The 17591-nt window shown below is 38.6% G+C and overlaps 3 protein-coding genes across 4 annotated transcripts; 1 reads left to right on the forward strand and 2 right to left on the reverse strand.

Moving 5' to 3' along the window:
• Positions 1-954: 954 nt before the first annotated feature.
• On the forward strand, positions 955-3366 carry LOC145449579 (uncharacterized). Its single transcript, XM_080327972.1, has 2 exons — positions 955-1096; positions 2154-3366. The coding sequence occupies exons 1-2, from the start codon at positions 955-957 to the stop codon at positions 2348-2350; spliced, it is 339 nt and encodes a 112-aa protein (XP_080184098.1). The 3' UTR covers positions 2351-3366.
• A 964-nt stretch (positions 3367-4330) lies between these two features.
• LOC145449568 (ferredoxin-fold anticodon-binding domain-containing protein 1 homolog) lies at positions 4331-14014 on the reverse strand. Of its 2 annotated transcripts, none has more exons than XM_080327962.1 (5): positions 13501-14014; positions 11520-11631; positions 10514-10691; positions 5799-6569; positions 4331-4916 (listed from the first exon to the last, which is right to left on the reverse strand). In XM_080327962.1, the coding sequence occupies exons 1-5, from the start codon at positions 13818-13820 to the stop codon at positions 4678-4680; spliced, it is 1620 nt and encodes a 539-aa protein (XP_080184088.1). In that variant the 5' UTR covers positions 13821-14014; the 3' UTR covers positions 4331-4677. The 2 variants fall into 2 exon arrangements, with proteins under 2 accessions (XP_080184088.1, XP_080184087.1); XM_080327961.1 differs by having other exon boundaries at positions 11520-11658; positions 13501-14012.
• Positions 13831-15964, reverse strand: LOC145449576 (U6 snRNA phosphodiesterase 1-like). Its single transcript, XM_080327969.1, has one exon. It carries the CDS (start codon positions 15342-15344, stop codon positions 14505-14507), a length of 840 nt encoding a protein of 279 aa, XP_080184095.1. The 5' UTR covers positions 15345-15964; the 3' UTR covers positions 13831-14504.
• Positions 15965-17591: the final 1627 nt, after the last annotated feature.

Here is a 17591-nt window from a genome sequence, read left to right on the forward strand (position 1 = left end):
CTATGAAATTGTTAGGTGGTGTAACAAACAATGCATGACAAATGAGGCTCAGCCCGTAGCAGCGAAGTTATTGCACTAGAAAATTTGATCTATTTTTTGATTTTATTAATCAAGTTCAACTTGCTTTTCCGAAACTCTTGGGTGATATTGAATGCCTCACATTCATAATATACCCATTTTTCTCACTCTTGGCATCTTTATTCGGACAGGAAAAAAAACTTTCTAGGCCTATTTTTCAAGTATCGGTTGTGAGAGATTCAGATTTGAATCAAGTCATATGGAGTACCTCGAGTCATGCGCGATGACTCGAATACCAGTCGAGTAAATACACAAAGTGACTCGAGTTGAGTCATTGCCCATGTTTAAGAAAGTCCAGTCATTTCCAGGGTTGTAACCAAGTCACGACTCAAGTCAACTATTTTTTAGTTTTGACTTGAGTCAAGTCGAGTCATTTTCAATTTCCCATCGAGTCAAGTCAGAGTCCAAGTCATTGTGTTGACTGCTCAGTTTCCAGTTCAAAGTCTTGGTAAATCCACTTTTCATAAGTCGGTTTGGTGATATCAAATGGTTCGCATTGATAATATACTAAATTTCCTCATTTTTAACAGTTTCTGGTCGCATTTTCAAATACCAATAGACGAAATCCCAATGGTGTAGCTACTTTACTATTTGAAATTACAATGAAATGTCGGTCTTGGGCATCTGAGTCTCTAGTCATATGACTTGGTTCGAGTCATGCGCAATGACTTGAGTCCAAGTCAAGTCAATATACAGATTGACTCGAGTCGAGTCATTTTCGCATTTTGAGAAAATGACTCAAGTCACCAGAAAATCGTGACTCGAGTCGAGTCATTACAACCCCCGTCATTTCTTATGTTTAAGAAAAAGACTCGAATCAAGTTGAGACATTGCAACCAATTATACCCAACAGAAGCTGAAATTAAGTATCATAAAATGGGTGGCATGTTTGTGAAAGAAGAAGAACCGTCACTAGCGGTGCAAGAATTCGTGGACAGAGAAATCCGCGAAAACAAAGTGATGGTCTTCTCAAAGTCGACGTGTCCTTATTGCAAGATGGCAAAGAAGGCATTGACAGGTAGATTTCGCATGTCTGTTTTTCCAACTATTGATGTGTCATGAATAGGGCTGGGAACAAAGATTCCAGTAATCGAACCCCAATCGAATATTAATTCTAATAATTCAAAGTTGAGTACTGAGGGTACTGTCAACATACCCTCCTTGCTACTATGACTTTGAAGAGCTTCTCTGAGGTGCAGAACTTCAATATACAATTGAATAGTATATTCATATTGAAATGAACCCGAATATTTTCGACTGACACTTGTCAGGGATAATCGTCAACAACTAGAGAATTGGAAAGAACTTCGTATATCAACAATCGTATTCTAAGAGTGATCAACGGAAGTTATAGTTTCAATACTGTTTCCCACTGTGGAAGTCTTGAAACGTCTATTGGTGATATCGCAGCACACAAAACATGGAGAACGCATGGAGATGACATATCTGTAAAGCCGTGATCAACCAATGGTCGAAAAATAACTTCTTACATATCTTTAATGTGATGTAGAACCAGAGATGGTCAGAAAAGAAGTACTCATTCACTTTCACTCATAAAAGTGTACCTAAAACTACTTTCTATTTTCCAAAATCAAAATTTGCAATTAAGTACCTAGTATATTGATATTGAAATGAACCTGAATATGTTCGGCTGACACTCATCAGGGGTAATCGTCAGGAACTAACAGAGAATTGGAAATCAAAATGGTAGTTTTTTCTAAAAAACTAGAAGGTAATGTTGTTAGATTACTTTCACTTCTACTTGAATAGTTTTTAGCCAACACTACTTACTCTTTACAATTCCCAGTTTGAAAAGTTTCAAAAAGTATGAAGTAGCTTTTAGGTTAAGTGAATAGTTTTTAGCCAACACTACTTACTCTTTACAATTCCCAGTTTGAAAAGTTTCAAAAAGTATGAAGTAGTTTTAGGTTAAGTTGGCATCACTTTTACAAGGGAAATCGTGAGAACTGTGTGAAATAGCCTCTGTATCACTCAGTGCAACGAAATATATTTTTTGAAGATTGCACACATTATTAAAATTATCGGAGTGTACTAATTGGCCTGTGTTTTGACAGACGTTGGTGCAACCTTCAAAGCCGTTGAGCTTGATAAACAGGACAACCAGTCAGCTGTGCAACAATATCTGGCGACACTCACGGGCGGTTCTACAGTGCCGAGAGTGTTCATAAACGGCAAATTTATCGGGGGAGGATCTGAGACGAAAGCATTGAAAGAGAACGGACAGTTGGAAATATTAGTTCAGGCAGATTGATGCCATTTCATGTGTACCGCTGTTGTGCTTACGCGGACGTTCTTGTTACATTGCATGCTTTGTTATTTAAATGTTTGACTCGCATATGATCAACCAGTACCTGTCACTTGCCCATGAACTGCACAGGCGTACAAATTTCCCTTGAGTAGATATTGAGTATCTCCGAAATTTCGAATCCAGTAAATGGTTATAGCAGTGATTCGTAACCTAGATTTGGTGAGCCAGTCTCGGGGGGTGTTTGCTGAAAGTCGAGACACACACCCAAAGTGATATGGAATAAGTCATACTGATTTGCATTAAATTTGAAAAATTTATCATCTTTTAATGGTTTTATTGCTTGGACAGTTTAATGCTGTTGTTGACGTAGAGTTCATTTTGTGAACCCATGAAGATTTGGACTAGAAAATTTTCAGCTTTTCTGAATTAGACCAGGGATAACTAGAACAAGATATCCCTGAAGTAGAATTATAAAATAGGCTGCACAGGTTTTTCTAAACTAGATAAGATTTACTTCAGTTCATGTCAAATACAAGTTCCTGTATGCTACATCAGGTTTGGCTTGTTACAAACTATAAAATTCTCCTGCTACATTGTCAGGAAAACGAGTAATTAGATTAAAATTATAATTAGAGCATAGAAATATTTCATAAATTAGATAATTATTAGAATAACAGCAAATAAACATTTCATAAATTAAATTACCGGTGTTTCGCTCCAATTAGGCGAATTAGACTAGAATTACTCAGTTGTCCAAGTCTCCACCAGTGTTGTATAGTGATGTATTAGATTGTAATATGGTTGATTTTTGTTTTCGCGAACAGGCAAAAAGATGGTCTTAGCAAGGGCTTACAGATTAAAGTAGAAATCACTGACTGGGTTATATAGTCTACTTCAAAAAATAAATTGCAATATATGAGGCATGTCAAATATGCGGACATTGTTGATTATTAGGAAAAATTGCTAGTCCGTTGTTCATCTTCAATCTGAAATGTGCGTCAATAAATCACTCCAAATCACCATTATTGTATTTATTGAGTAACAACTGAAAAAGGTAGAAAAGGGGGACTTCTCATGGACCGTTAGTTGACAAGAGGTATTAATTCAGACGAGGTAAATACGCAACACCATAGCACGGGCAGACGTGGCCAATAACGAAGGACTTCTTTTTCAAGTACTCAAGTAATTTGCCTATACTTGCAGTACTCTTACTTGAGTAAATAAAATTTTCCGCTACTACTACCTTGTAATTTTTTGGGATGCCAGGTAGCGCAGAAGTATCCTTTTCTTTCAATAACAGATAGGGAGATACTGAGGTTTTCACGCAGTAGCAATAAGAGTTTAATTTTCACGAGATAAGTGCAGCCTAGAATAGATATGGAGCGAAAATCGCGTTTTCACCAAAATATCCGATTTCAGAAACTACTTTGACGCCTTCCTATCTTCTCATTGTATCGCAGTCTTGTGGTGTATTGAAATGCAGGTGTGCTTGGAAAGGTCACAAATGCGCATGCACAATGCACATGGTAGCACCGACTAAGAAAATAATCCAACTTCACAACATATCAAATATAATTCAACATCTTCACAGGCATACCTGTTGCACAATAAGTAGCGCTTAGTGAGAATGTTGCAGATCAATCATTATTTAATGGAAATGCCATTTCCACTAAAGTGCTGTGTTGCATTGTGCTACGTGCTTTGGATGCCTTGTTACAACCTATCTAGATTTCAAGGCTTCTACACTGGTAAATAGTATCAAAACTTTCACTTTGATTGATGAACTAACTCTTAGTGGTAAGGAGCATATAAATTCAGTAGAAAAAATCATTTGTCAGTACTCGACTCAAATCATAACAATCAATATTTATCCGATTATCATGTCTACTTTGCGGAGAACTGACCTTTATTAGTCGCCTCTGTATCGTCACTTTCAACTCAAAAATCAATGATAAAACGGATTGCGAAAAAAGAGGGCAACAATTTTATGGAAGCAACCATCGTATATTTATCAGTCTCCATGCTTGTGAATAAACGTATGCGCAAGCAGTGCTGCAATGCATTTGCTCTGTAATTTTGCGATGCTCGACAGTTGACAACACCGAAAAACAAAGCTAAAAGATCAGGTGTTGACATTTTGCTATTCAGTTGATCACAAACAAATAAAAAGCCCAGTACCTTTGCCGAGACATACTAACAGGCTGTTTGAGAGTTAGTTAATAAAACCGCCCAAAATTCAAGTTGAAAACCGCTATATACTTGACTCTTCACACCCATATTCCGCAATGCAACACCAACGACTGACCGTCCGAGCTAGTCCAATTAGCAGTTCACCTCAATTGCACATTTAGAGCCTTTTCAATCTGATCACGAACTTTCTGTTGCATGTTCGAACACTGGCTTCTCGATAGCACAAAGTTCAGTGATTTGTAAGTTATTCTGTACAGCAGACTCGTTCTGGATTCTTTTTGATATTCGTCTAGCAGTTCGAGCGAGTGGTATGCTTCGTCTGCTATTAGTGACACCAATGTTGCGAATTTCTTCTCCGAAAAGACGATTTCATTGGACCCTATGAAATAACTCGGTTAGCCATGTGATTTCGATTCAGCATAAATTTGTAACACGTTATGATTCAAATAGTATCGTCAAAAAATCAAAGATACAATGATCTTATATATTTGAGTGATGTATAAAAGCTCGATCAATAGTGGCAACAGTTATAGGTGATCAACGGGGTTGTTGAAAAATCACTTTATTTTGCCGGATTCCGGGGATTCACTGATCAAATTGTTAGGTTGCACAAAGCACAGCTTTCCGTATCTCGGACACTAAATATATTTTTAGAAAATTTCACTTATTTGGTCAGTTGCCATTTTGCGTTAGTCCTGCAATTCAATAATCGTGAACTCCAATTAACTGCTAGAAGTTGATGATCGATTAGTAATCTACGGATAGATACGCAACTCTCGATGGCTACGCTTGGGCAAGCAGTGTAGTGAACACTGAACAAGCTAGAAGTAGAATAGTTGGTAGTGCTATAGCTGGCGACCCGAGCGCTGTAATTTAATATAACTGGTCTTAATCGAGAGCTAGTGTCGCCCTGATTCAGAAAATACAAATTAAAATCTGGTGAGGGCAACGAAACCACCCCAAAACAGCCCTCAAAGTCTAAATAATCGGCATTGTTCCAACAATGGCAGCGCCGCAACACAATGTACAATGGTCAATTTTGTCAAGCTATTGTTCGGAACAATGCCGATTTTCAAACTTTGGGGGCTGTCTCAAAGTGTTTCCATTGAGCTGACAAGATTTCAATTTGTATTATCGGATTCAGTGCGACACTAGCTTTCGATTAATACCAGTTTTATTAATTTTCAGAACTTGGTACTCAATTTGCCAAGCTCCACTTATAACCAACAACTTGATGCATGGAAAATTATGCAGTTCTTACCATCGTTGGCACATATCCAGAAGCTGATATCATGCTTAAATTCCGTGGGATAAATCGACAGGGGCTTGTATACGGAATTGCTCAATATTGCACTCCTCATTCTAGCGTGAGCTTGCTTGTCAAGCGTCCAAAACATTCTCTTGTCAAAAAACTCGTGCTGTAACGTTGAAACTACATCATTCATGATAATCCGAAGAAATAGGAAGTCATCAATTCTTGACGAATATCCGATAATAGTTTTGCGAAACGTAGTAGTCAACAATATATCGTAGCCAGTCTTGTCTAGTTCTCCCTTTTCAGTCTTTAACGATATCTCCAGATCTTGGCCGAAAAGATCAACAAAAACAGTCTTCAATTGTGTGAGCAGGCCTTCTTTGAGCTGGTCTTTGGTCACTAACACTAAATCATATGAAACACCTGCTAATATTCCATCAGTGTTGATGTGCTTTGATGAGAAGGTAGCGTAGTGGTATGCTGCAGCAGTGCAGTCATTTCCAGTACTCTGACAATGGATTTTCGTTATTCTCTTCAAAATATCACACTCCAAGCCCAAATCGTGCCGTGAAAATCTCCTTGAAATATCGTCGATGGCATTTATGATCTGATTTCTGAAGATATCTTTGATATAATGTTTCGTGCATGACAGTTTTTTGATAACAAAATTCGTTAGCGAGTGGAGGAAGATGTTTTCAGGGCAGTTTTCGATTGTCCACGCTCTTCTTGTAAAAGTTGACGGAAGGGCGAGTTCTTCGTTGCATTCAGACACCCAGTCTGAAAAGCATGAAAAAGATTTTTACATTGAGTCAAATAATCTGAGATTCTGAAAGTCGAGTGGGTGTCAGTAATGGGGTCTCAGTGAAACAGCGATTTACAAGCAGACACAAGTAACTAATTACTGATAGTACGAATTGCTGGATTGCAAATGAGCTATGAAATATTGAAGATGAAATCAGCATTTCCGAAGGGATAGGGTTTCGAGTTTGAAACGGGAGGGGTTTCACCCCCTGGCTACACTACTGTAGCGGCACTGAGCCAGGGTTGTAACCAAGTCACAAGACTCCTAGTCACAATTCAATCTCACTTTTATAGTTTTGACTTGAGTCAAGTCGAGTCATTTTCAATTCACCACCGAGTCAAGTCATCGAGCAGAGGGTCGAGTCCGAGTCATGGTATTATGACTCGAGTCCAAGTCATTGTGTTGACTGGTCAGTTTCCAGTTAAAGTCTTGTTAAATCCACTTTTTATATCTCTGCTTGGTGATGTCGAACGGTTCGCATTTATAATATATTAATTTTCCTCTCTTTTAGCAGTTTCTGTTCGCATTTTCAAGTACCAGTGCCAATAGACGAAATCCCAATCAGACATGGGGTAATCGTGATTAGTAATCGTAATCGATTACAGCATTTCCAAGTAATCGTAATCGCAATCGATTACATTCGAAAAAAATCTGAAGTAATCGTAATCGTAATCGACTACTTCACATATCTAATCGATTTCTTTGTGAAAGAACTATTACTTTTCATTTGTGCAATGCCTATGACATATCAACTGAACATTCGTGAACTATGAGGCGGGCGATCTGGTTTAGGACTGCAGAATTGTCAGATTTTAAACGCCTCTGCTCATTATTGTGTCACAAGTATTAGCTTGGTTCTTGATTGCGTAACGAATTATCCGCACGTAGTAAATTGATATTCGATGTACAGGTAGTACTTACACTGTGATTGTAAGAACACCCGCTATACATTGTGTCACGTTATCAATACACTGCAGATGCCACTACCTCGCAGCAAGATAATATTCACAACTCTGCCTAGTTTCGAATAGTAACGTACTATGTGTAGGTTTTTTGTTATGCTTAGGCAAACGCAGTTTGGCCGTTGCTGATTGGCAAGCGGTAGGCCTATTTACGTATACACCGGACAAAGATTTGAAATTTTGTACTCGTCAAATTAAGCATGACAATTTCTACATCGAAGCAATAAAAACCAACGGCTGCTGACAAAAATTATAACCGAGCCGTTATTTTCCGTTACTCGTATAACGGCAGCTCGGAATATCCGTATTAATCAAGTGGATTGTAGTGAGAAGTTTATGTCTACCTTATCATATTCTCATACGGCCCTACTTCAAACAGGCAAAAATTAATATTTCGCAATTTTATACTAAACATTTGGATCTGTAGCCACAGCAATCTGTAGCCATAGCCATCCGCTTACACACCGTGTTAGCGTGGATTGCAGCTAGAATCAGTACCGAAACAGCATTTCGCCACCCTCTTCTTACAAATGGTGATCTTGCCCCCCCCCCCCCCCCCCCATAAGTGTGTAATTATCTCTTACTACTATCTCTCTCTCTAATAGTTTCCCTAAACGCATGAGTGATCTCGTCTTCTTGTTGCTGTGATTGTGCGACGTGCGTGCATGTATGTATTAGCGCCCACGTCTTGTGAGTTGTTGGAGCAATAGGGATTAGGCTAGTCGATGCAGCTGTTCTTTTGTATTTCAGTTTGATCATTTATTACGGTATTTAACCTATGAATAAATGCAAAGTTGCACAATGAGGCGATCAATAAAACATTTAGTGGGCGAAGTCCCCCCAGACTCCCTTTCACGACCGGGCTTATTTCACAAGAACTGGAAAACACGATTTGATGCGATGTGAATTCGCTGTGTATTTGCTGTCAAGTCGCCCAAAGCGCGAATATTTAGGCACGTAATTTACAACTATAACTTTATTGCATGTTATTAATTCGTGACCTCCTGTCTGCTATATAGTCAAAGGATAATGGAATCGGCCAAACGTAGCAGACGATAAGAAAACTAAACGAAAAACTTTCGTGAGACCCACTCAGAAATTGTCAATTCTACACGGGGTTCATCTTTTTCCTCAGTGGATGCCCCGGGTGCCATTTGTATTGCAGTGTGGGGATGACTCGAGTCATGACTTCACTCGAGTCAGACTTGAGTCGCCTTTTTCGTATGACTTGCATCTTGCATATGTTCGGATTGTACGCGAAACGCTGGTGTAACCCATGAGAGCGACCAATCATTCAATGATCGTGCGTTTTACTGAGCCTCCATTGTTCTCACACAAATAAATTGATCGCAAACGAAGTGATCGAAGCTTACAGCTTACGTTGTCTTAAACTAGTATAGTCAAGTAATTTAATAGCAAAATGTCTACTTCTGTTCTCTGTTCTCAACTTAACCAAACCTCTTGTTTTATTGAAATTAAATTCCAACATAGTTTATATAGTCCTCAACCATCGGCGTAGGCTGGAATTGTATCCTATCAATTTGTAAATGGGTAATGTATCAATCAATCCGGTTTATTAATATTTTCCTCGTTTCAAAACATCACAAAACTGCGATACAACGAAAAGATAGGAAGGTGTCGAAACAACTCGGCGTAACATTTAAGATCAGACACCCACCTTAGTCTATGTATTGCATCTTATCAATTCGTTTCTCTATTCTCTATTTTGGCTATTAACTGTATTCCGATGCCATGCAATTACTTACGTAGTTAAGCATTTCTACGTATATGTGAGCAATAAAGCGCCTTCTTGCGTCTATATTTAACTCTATATTCGTTCATAGGTCCAGAATCAATAACCACTCAATCTGGATACAGCTAGCAAAATGCAATGACGTAAGCATGCCTCATACTTCGAAAAGGCAGCTTGACTTGAATTGTGACTTGACTCGTGACTTGACTTGACTCGACTTGACTCGAGTCACCTCCGAAATTGGGGTGACTTGACTCGAGTCACCTTTGAAAATCAATTGACTTGACTTGACTCGAGTCAAAATGTGCAATGACTCAAAATGACTCGTGACTCGAAGGTAGTGACTTGATCCCAACACTGTCGTATTGTGGGGCTGAGATTGAGAAAGCTATTCATCGCTACCATCCAGCGCGGCTATGGACCACGAACAAATACCCACGGACAAATACACAATGTTTCGGCCAAGGTAGCATGTCTTGGTGTCTCGCGGAACGGTATTGGCCGACACCGAAATGCCTATTTCTGTAAATCATGCAATGGTAAATTATGTCATATACAGGAAATGACGTCATGACGTCTTATTTAAAAAGAAAGACCTTCTCTCATGAGGCCTTTTCATCACATTGTTGTCTTACAAAGATAACTTCCAAGAAGCAAAACAAATGTAATCGTGAGTAATCGTGATTACTTTTCCAAAGTAATCGTAATCGTAATCGACTACTTGCGGATTTTGCTGTAATCGTAATCGTGATCGTAATCGCGTCATTCGGAAGTAATCGTAATCGCAATCGATTACATTCATGAAGCAATCACCCCATGTCTGATCCCAATAGGGTGGTTACTCAACTATTCCTCGAAATTATAATGAAATGTCTGTCTTGGCCGTCTGAGTCTCGAGTCATGCGCAATGACTCGAGTCCAAGTCGAGTCATTTCCGTAATTTGAGAAAATGACTCGAGTCATTACAACCCTGCTCTGAGCTAACAAAGGCTGCAAGAGCACAGGTATCATGATTCACGACACGTGTTGTATAATTGTTTGGTGACTAAATCATTTTCAAAATTCGCAACTTGAACTAAAATTAAAACGATTCACTTTTTAAAATGCTGAGCAGCAACTAGAAGTATTGTACCGTACTCAAAAAACCAGTAGTCAGTTGACTTTCAACTTGTTCAAGTCTGACGACAAATCTGGCAACACTTACCATTTTGCAGACAAGGCAAACCCTCCATGGTAATAAACTTGTGTGACATTGCCTTGTCCGTCCTGAAACGATTGCTCCAATTTCTTTTCCCGGTAGGCACATAAGCAGGAAACTTGGTCGCATCGAAACATTCCACATCAGTCAGGATAAAACCAGAATCCGCGGCCATCTCAATGATCTGAATGATTATTATCAAAATGACAGAATGTTGGATTAATTTGGGTTGAGAAAAACCGAGTACCTGGTACCCAGGGTTGTAATGACTCTTGTCATGACTCGACTCGAGTCACGATATTCTGATGACTCGAGCCAATCTATGTATTGACTCGATTTGGACTCGAGTCGTTGCACATGACTCGGATCAAGTCATATGAATAGAGTCTGGGACTGCCAAGAAGGACATTTAATTTTAATTTCGAGGAATAGTAAACTAACCACTATGTTGGTATTTCGCCTATTAGTACTGGCACTTGAAAATGCGACCAGAAACTGTTAAAAGTGAGGTAAATTGGTGGGCCTATATCTTAAATGCGAACCATTTGATATCTCCAAACAGAGTTATGAAAAGTGGTTTTAACAAGACTTCAAGTCGAATCTGAGCAGTCAACACAATGACTTGGACTCTGACTCGAGCCATAATACCATGACTCGGACACGACCCTCTGCTTGCTGACTTGAACTTGAGATTCGGAGGTGTACTAAAAATGACTCGGCTTGACTCGAGTCAAAGCTGTAAAAGTGAGATTGACTTTTGATTCAGAGCTTTGTTACTTGGTTACAACCCTGCTGAGACCCGAGTGTTTCGATTCCGAATCGAGTATTAGGCTTCGGAGTTGAGTACGTACTTTAGTTATCGTTGATGAATTAACTTTTAGTGACAAGGAGTATATCATTTTTGTACGAAAAAAATCATCCCTCGAATTCATACTCCATTCAAACTCGAGTACTCTATTCATTTCATCCAGCCCTAAGAATGATATGCAATGTAGCCATGCAGTGTATTTACCTGCCAGGAGTTGCAATACTCCCTTTGCACAGAGTCCGCTGGCGTACCACCTTGTCCAGCACAAAGTGTGACAATCACAAACCCTTTATCGGGATCGAGAACAATTGATACGCTTTGAAAAAATGCAGAAATCAGGCGTCTGTCAAAAATCAGGCATTAGAAGTGATCTGTAAGTCACATTGGTGGTACAAGCCATGGTTGTAAAAACTCGAGTCCCTCAAGTCTGATTTGAGTCGCAAATTTTCGGTGACTCGACTTGAGACAGTTTCTGTAATAACTCGACTTGTACTTGAGTCATCGTGCAGGACTCAACCAAGTCAAATGACTCGAGACAAATCGGGCCAGAAACTGTTTTATCTGTTTAAATTAACCTGCTATGAGGTCAGAGTAGTAATCGTTGGCACTCAAGTAGGAGTAACCCCTTAAATTCACCCTCAACCACAAGAAGAAATTTTGATTGAGTAAAAAATAAAGTATTCCAACGAGGCCCAGCTTATACTTAAAACTGCGTAGAATTAGTTTCAAATCATAACCCCTTGAAGAAGTGCAAGCAGGGTCGGAATTACTCGAAAAAAGTAAAGTAGGCTGCTTTGTTATTGAACACCTGGTGTGACTTCTTGCACTCAGACTTTGAGTCAATGGTAAATTGAAAATGACTGGACTTGACTCGATTCAAAACTATGAAAAAAATATTGACTCGTAGCTCAGAACCAGAAAAACGAGTACCGCGCACAAAAATGCTGAAGTGATAACTTTTTTTTAGTTTAGCCCAGACTCGGGAAAAATTAGAGGGAACATTGGTCACGATTCAATTTCACTTTTATAGTTTAGACTCGAGTCAAGTCGAGTCATTTGCAAGTCACTACCTCAAGTCGAGTCATTTGCAAGTCACTACTGAGTTGAGTCAAAGTCTGGGGGATGTAGTATTAAGACTTGAGTCCGAGTTCAAGTCACATTCAACCCACTTTTTTAAAACTGTGTTTGGGTGATATAGATCGCCTCGCATTCAGAATATTCGAATTTTCATCACTCTTAATGTTAATCTGCCCTATTTTTTAAGGGTGTCCGGACAATACCGAGAAAACCATTACCGAGAATGGACACCACCGAGAATGGACATTACCGAGAATGCAATATATGCAATGCAGGCATGTTATGCATATGCACAGGTCGTGTGAGTGCATCACGGCGTTGCCACATTCGGTATCGATGCTCAGGCATAAATTTCTCGACAATGTCAGTCCCAGTAAGCTATATTCTTGACATTGGCCATTCTCGGTAATGTCCATTCTCGGTGGTGTCCATTCTCGGTAATGACCTTTCTCGGTAATGTCCGTTCTCGGTAATGTCCATTCTCGGTAATGGCATTCTCGGTAATGTCCATTCTCGGTAATGGTTTTCTCGGTATTGGTATAGAACCTTTTTTAAGTACTACCGTAGTACCAATAAACGAAATACCGTTACAAATAATGTGTTAACTGACTATTCTTTGTGCAATAAAATGCTACACAAATTGACTCGAGTCGAGTTGACTCATTTTCCGTATTGTAAGAAAATGACTCGAGTAGCCTAGGCCTACAAGTTGAGTCGACTCATTTTATCTATTTCAAGAAAATGACTCGAGTAGGCCTACAAGTCGAGTCAATGCACAAATTGATTTAAGTCGAGTCGACTCATTTTCTGTGTTTCAAGATAATGATTCATGTAGGCCTACAAGTCGAGTCAATGCACAAATTGACTGAAGTCAAGTCGAGTTATTTTCTGTAGGCCTATTTTAAGAAATGACTCGAGTACAAATCTGGTCAACAAAGAAATTGACTAAAGTCGAGTAAGTCAATGCAAGAATTTACTGAAGTCAAATCGAGTTATTTTCTGTACTTTAGTCAAGTCGAGTCTTTGAAAAAATCTTGAGTGAAGCCAAGACTTGAGTCATTACAATCCTAGTAAGTAGCAACAACACTGCTTGCAAGCCTACCTTTACCTGTTCTCCTTGATACTTGACTTGCGTCCGGTGTGTGGGAACTGAAATATGACCGCTTCAAACTTGCCAGGAGCCATAGCAGGTATCTTGGTGGCGTCAATTCCATGGAAAACCTTCACATTGTTTTCGGATAAATATTCAATGTTCTTTTCGCATTGCTGAGGTTGGTACTTTGCGAGGCAAGTGTCTCTGCTTTCGTAACTAGTAGCAACCATCGTATCGCAGCGTGGATATAATTTGATCAAGGATACAGTAAAAGAAAAGTTGCCTTCTCCAACCAAGAGAGTCGAGTCGATATGGCTAAGATTGAACAGTGACATAACAACACAATTCTGTAATAATTTAAAAGTAGAGAAGTATGTGTGTAATAATGCGCATAAAAAATTCCAAATTAATGTTCAGACAGATTCAAATCCACGTAACTCACGGTAAATTAAGGTTGTTTAACATAGCTTCTTTTCTTAATTTTACATCAAATTTGGCTCAATTCCGGCATTTAGAAGATTACCTGTAATAGAAAATTTTAGATTTATAATAAGAAAATAAAAATTTTCCAAATTTTACTGACTGCAGAAGAAATTGTTGGGCTGTCAAAGAAACGATATAAAAAATATGGCTCAATTGCAATCTATAGTCACGAAGTTATTGGAACAGAAACAATTTTTTGAAAGAATAGTATTCACAGCGGAAAATCTTTCATCACTAATTATAGAATTACCTACCGTAAAGACTATTTTTTCAAATAAAAAAATTTGTAGCCTACTACAATAACTTTGCTTCACAGGTTGGAAGTGAGCCAAATTTGTTAAGCTTAGTTGTTTAGACAGCCCAACAATTTAATCCCGAGGGTAACATTTTTTTATTATAAATTAAATTTTTTTTAATCTTATCTGTTCGCTTTACAGGTTGGGAATGAGCCAAATTTGATGCACAGTGTTTTTGTACAAAATAACAATTTTATCAACAAGCCAGTAAAATTTGAAAATAGTGATTTTTGAACAACCCTACTGTAAATGGATTATCTTTTTCATATTGCCAGATTTAAGATGAACTTTATCAACACTCATTTCAAACAAATGCGGCAACTCGTCTGATAAACATGTGATTTGGTCGCTAAAAAGTCCTATATCCTTTGCAAAATTTGTATCGGATGTCACATCTTCACAAGCCCAAGCAAAGCTTATATGGATAGACGGATCATCATAATACTGCAGTAAGTTAAAAGTCTTAAACACGGAATTGATATTTTGGATCAGTTTCAAGAATCTGTTTCGTGAGCATTCATCGAGTTTCACAGCTGCAAACGTCCTTGTTTTTTCATCATTCACAAAAAACCGCACGTTTGGCTGTATGACGGCCTGGAAACTTTTCATTTTACAAACATTTTCCTCAAGTTTGTGATATAGTGGATCTATAAAATGATGTGGCAATGAAACTGTACGAGATAGAGTTATATGAAAATCATCACACATTGACCACTTGTTATCAAGTTTTGATAACAATTTGCTAATTGTCTCCACAAAAATTTCAGTGAACTGAATAGGATAAGGTACATAAACAAATGAGGCCCAATTTCCGCGGACATGGGCAAAAGACCTGCTTCTCCCGCCATGCATTTCAGGCTTGTCCACATGCTTTTCGTGGTCCGAAAATAAAGCGATTACGGACGTCGGGACTTTCAACTTTCGTTTCTTCACAATATCTGCTGCAGAATTCGATGCTGCAGTTACGCACGAAGGTTGATTCGGGATTCCATTCGCTTTGTGCAGCTTTGACGCTTTGGTTTCGTCGCAGTCGCTATCAGAGGACGAATCGTATTCAAGTATTCGTTTTAGGGATGACATTTTGGTATAATATTTTATCAAATTAGTCTCGCTTCACGCACTCAACTCGTCCTGGCGAAATTTCGGCGAAATCTCTGTGATCACGTGAAACACTATTTCCGCGAACTCGGAATATTAACCCTCAACTGAGCGCAGGACAATATTCCACTATTCAATAATCGAAATGTTAGGTTATTCTAAACAAATATAATATCTCTAATACCTATACATCTTCTATTCACAGTAAGACCGGCTAACGAGAATCAACTTGACACATTAGTGCCATTTTCCCTGTCGCAATATTCCGCCTTTCGGATATGTGACCGCCATTCCAAATGGGCGACAGATTCCAAAGTATGCTCAATTCCAAGATGAATTCAAGAATGTTTCGACAAAATATTTCACACAATCAACGTATTATCGGAAAGGTCTTCCACAGTACTTTAAGAAAAATCGACATTCAGAGTGATTATCGGCCTTGTTTGTTTTCAATACGACTACCAACCTTAGATAATATTGCGCTATCAGACATATACCCGCCATTCCAAATGTGCGACATATTCCAATGTATGCCCAATTCAAAGCTGAATTCAAGGGTCTTTCGCCAATATATTTCACACAATCAACGTATTGCCGGAAAGGTCTTTCAAAGTACGTTAAGAAAAATCTAAATTAGGAGTGATTATCAGCCTTGTTTGTTTTTAATACCACTGCCAACCTCAGGTAAAATTGGGTATCGGACAAATGCCCGCCATTCCAATTGTGCGACAGATTCCAAATCATACAAATTCCAAGGTAAATTCAAGAGTGTTTCGCCAATATATTTCACACAATCAACGTATTGCCGGAAAGGTCTTTCTAAGTATTTTAAGTAAAATCTAAATTAGGAGTGATTATCGGCCTTGTTTGTTTTTAATACCACTAACAACCTCAGGCAAAATTGGGTATCGGACATATGCCCGCCATTCCAAATGGGCGACATATTCCAAAGTATGCCCAATTCAAAGCTGAATTCAAGGGTCTTTCGCCAATATATTTCACACAATCAACGTATTGCCGGAAAGGTATTTCACAGTACTTTAAGAAAAATCTAAATTAGGAGTGATTATCGGCCTTGTTTGTTTTTAATACCACTAACAACCTCAGGCAAAATTGGGTATCGGACAAATGCCCGCCATTCCAATTGTGCGACAGATTCCAAAGCATACAAATTCCAAGGTAAATTCAAGAGTGTTTCGCCAATATATTTCACACAATCAACGTATTGCCGGAAAGGTCTTTCAAAGTATTTTAAGAAAAATCTAAATTAGGAGTGATTATTGGCCTTGTTTGTTTTTAATACCACTAACAACCTCAGGCAAAATTGGGTATCGGACATATGCCCGCCATTCCAAATGGGCGACATATTCCAAAGTATGCCCAATTCAAAGCTGAATTCAAGGGTCTTTCGCCAATATATTTCATACAATCAGCGTATTATCGGAAAGGTCTTACACAGTACTTTAAGAAAAATCTAAATTAGGAGTGATTATCGGCCTTGTTTGTTTTTAATACCGCTACCAACCTCAGGTAAAATTGGGTATCGGACAAATGCCCGCCATTCCAATTGTGCGACAGATTCCAAATCATACAAATTCCAAGGTAAATTCAAGAATGTTTCGCCAATATATTTCACACAATCAACGTATTGCCGGAAAGGTCTTTCTAAGTATTTTAAGTAAAATCTAAATTAGGAGTGATTATCGGCCTTGTTTGTTTTTAATACCACTAACAACCTCAGGCAAAATTGGGTATCGGACATATGCCCGCCATTCCAAATGGGCGACATATTCCAAAGTATGCCCAATTCAAAGCTGAATTCAAGGGTCTTTCGCCAATATATTTCATACAATCAGCGTATTATCGGAAAGGTCTTACACAGTACTTTAAGAAAAATCTAAATTAGGAGTGATTATCGGCCTTGTTTGTTTTTAATACCACTACCAACCTCAGGTAAAATTGGGTATCGGACAAATGCCCGCCATTCCAATTGTGCGACAGATTCCAAAGCATACAAATTCAAAGCTGAATTCAAGGGTCTTTCGCCAATATATTTCACACAATCAACGTATTGCCGGAAAGGTATTTCACAGTACTTTAAGAAAAATCTAAATTAGGAGTGATTATCGGCCTTGTTTGTTTTTAATACCACTAACAACCTCAGGCAAAATTGGGTATCGGACAAATGCCCGCCATTCCAATTGTGCGACAGATTCCAAAGCATACAAA

The sequence above is a fragment of the Botryllus schlosseri genome, chromosome 11 (genome assembly GCF_051294905.1).
Source record: "Botryllus schlosseri isolate E-star chromosome 11, Bs_hap1, whole genome shotgun sequence".
Taxonomy (NCBI): domain Eukaryota; kingdom Metazoa; phylum Chordata; class Ascidiacea; order Stolidobranchia; family Styelidae; genus Botryllus; species Botryllus schlosseri.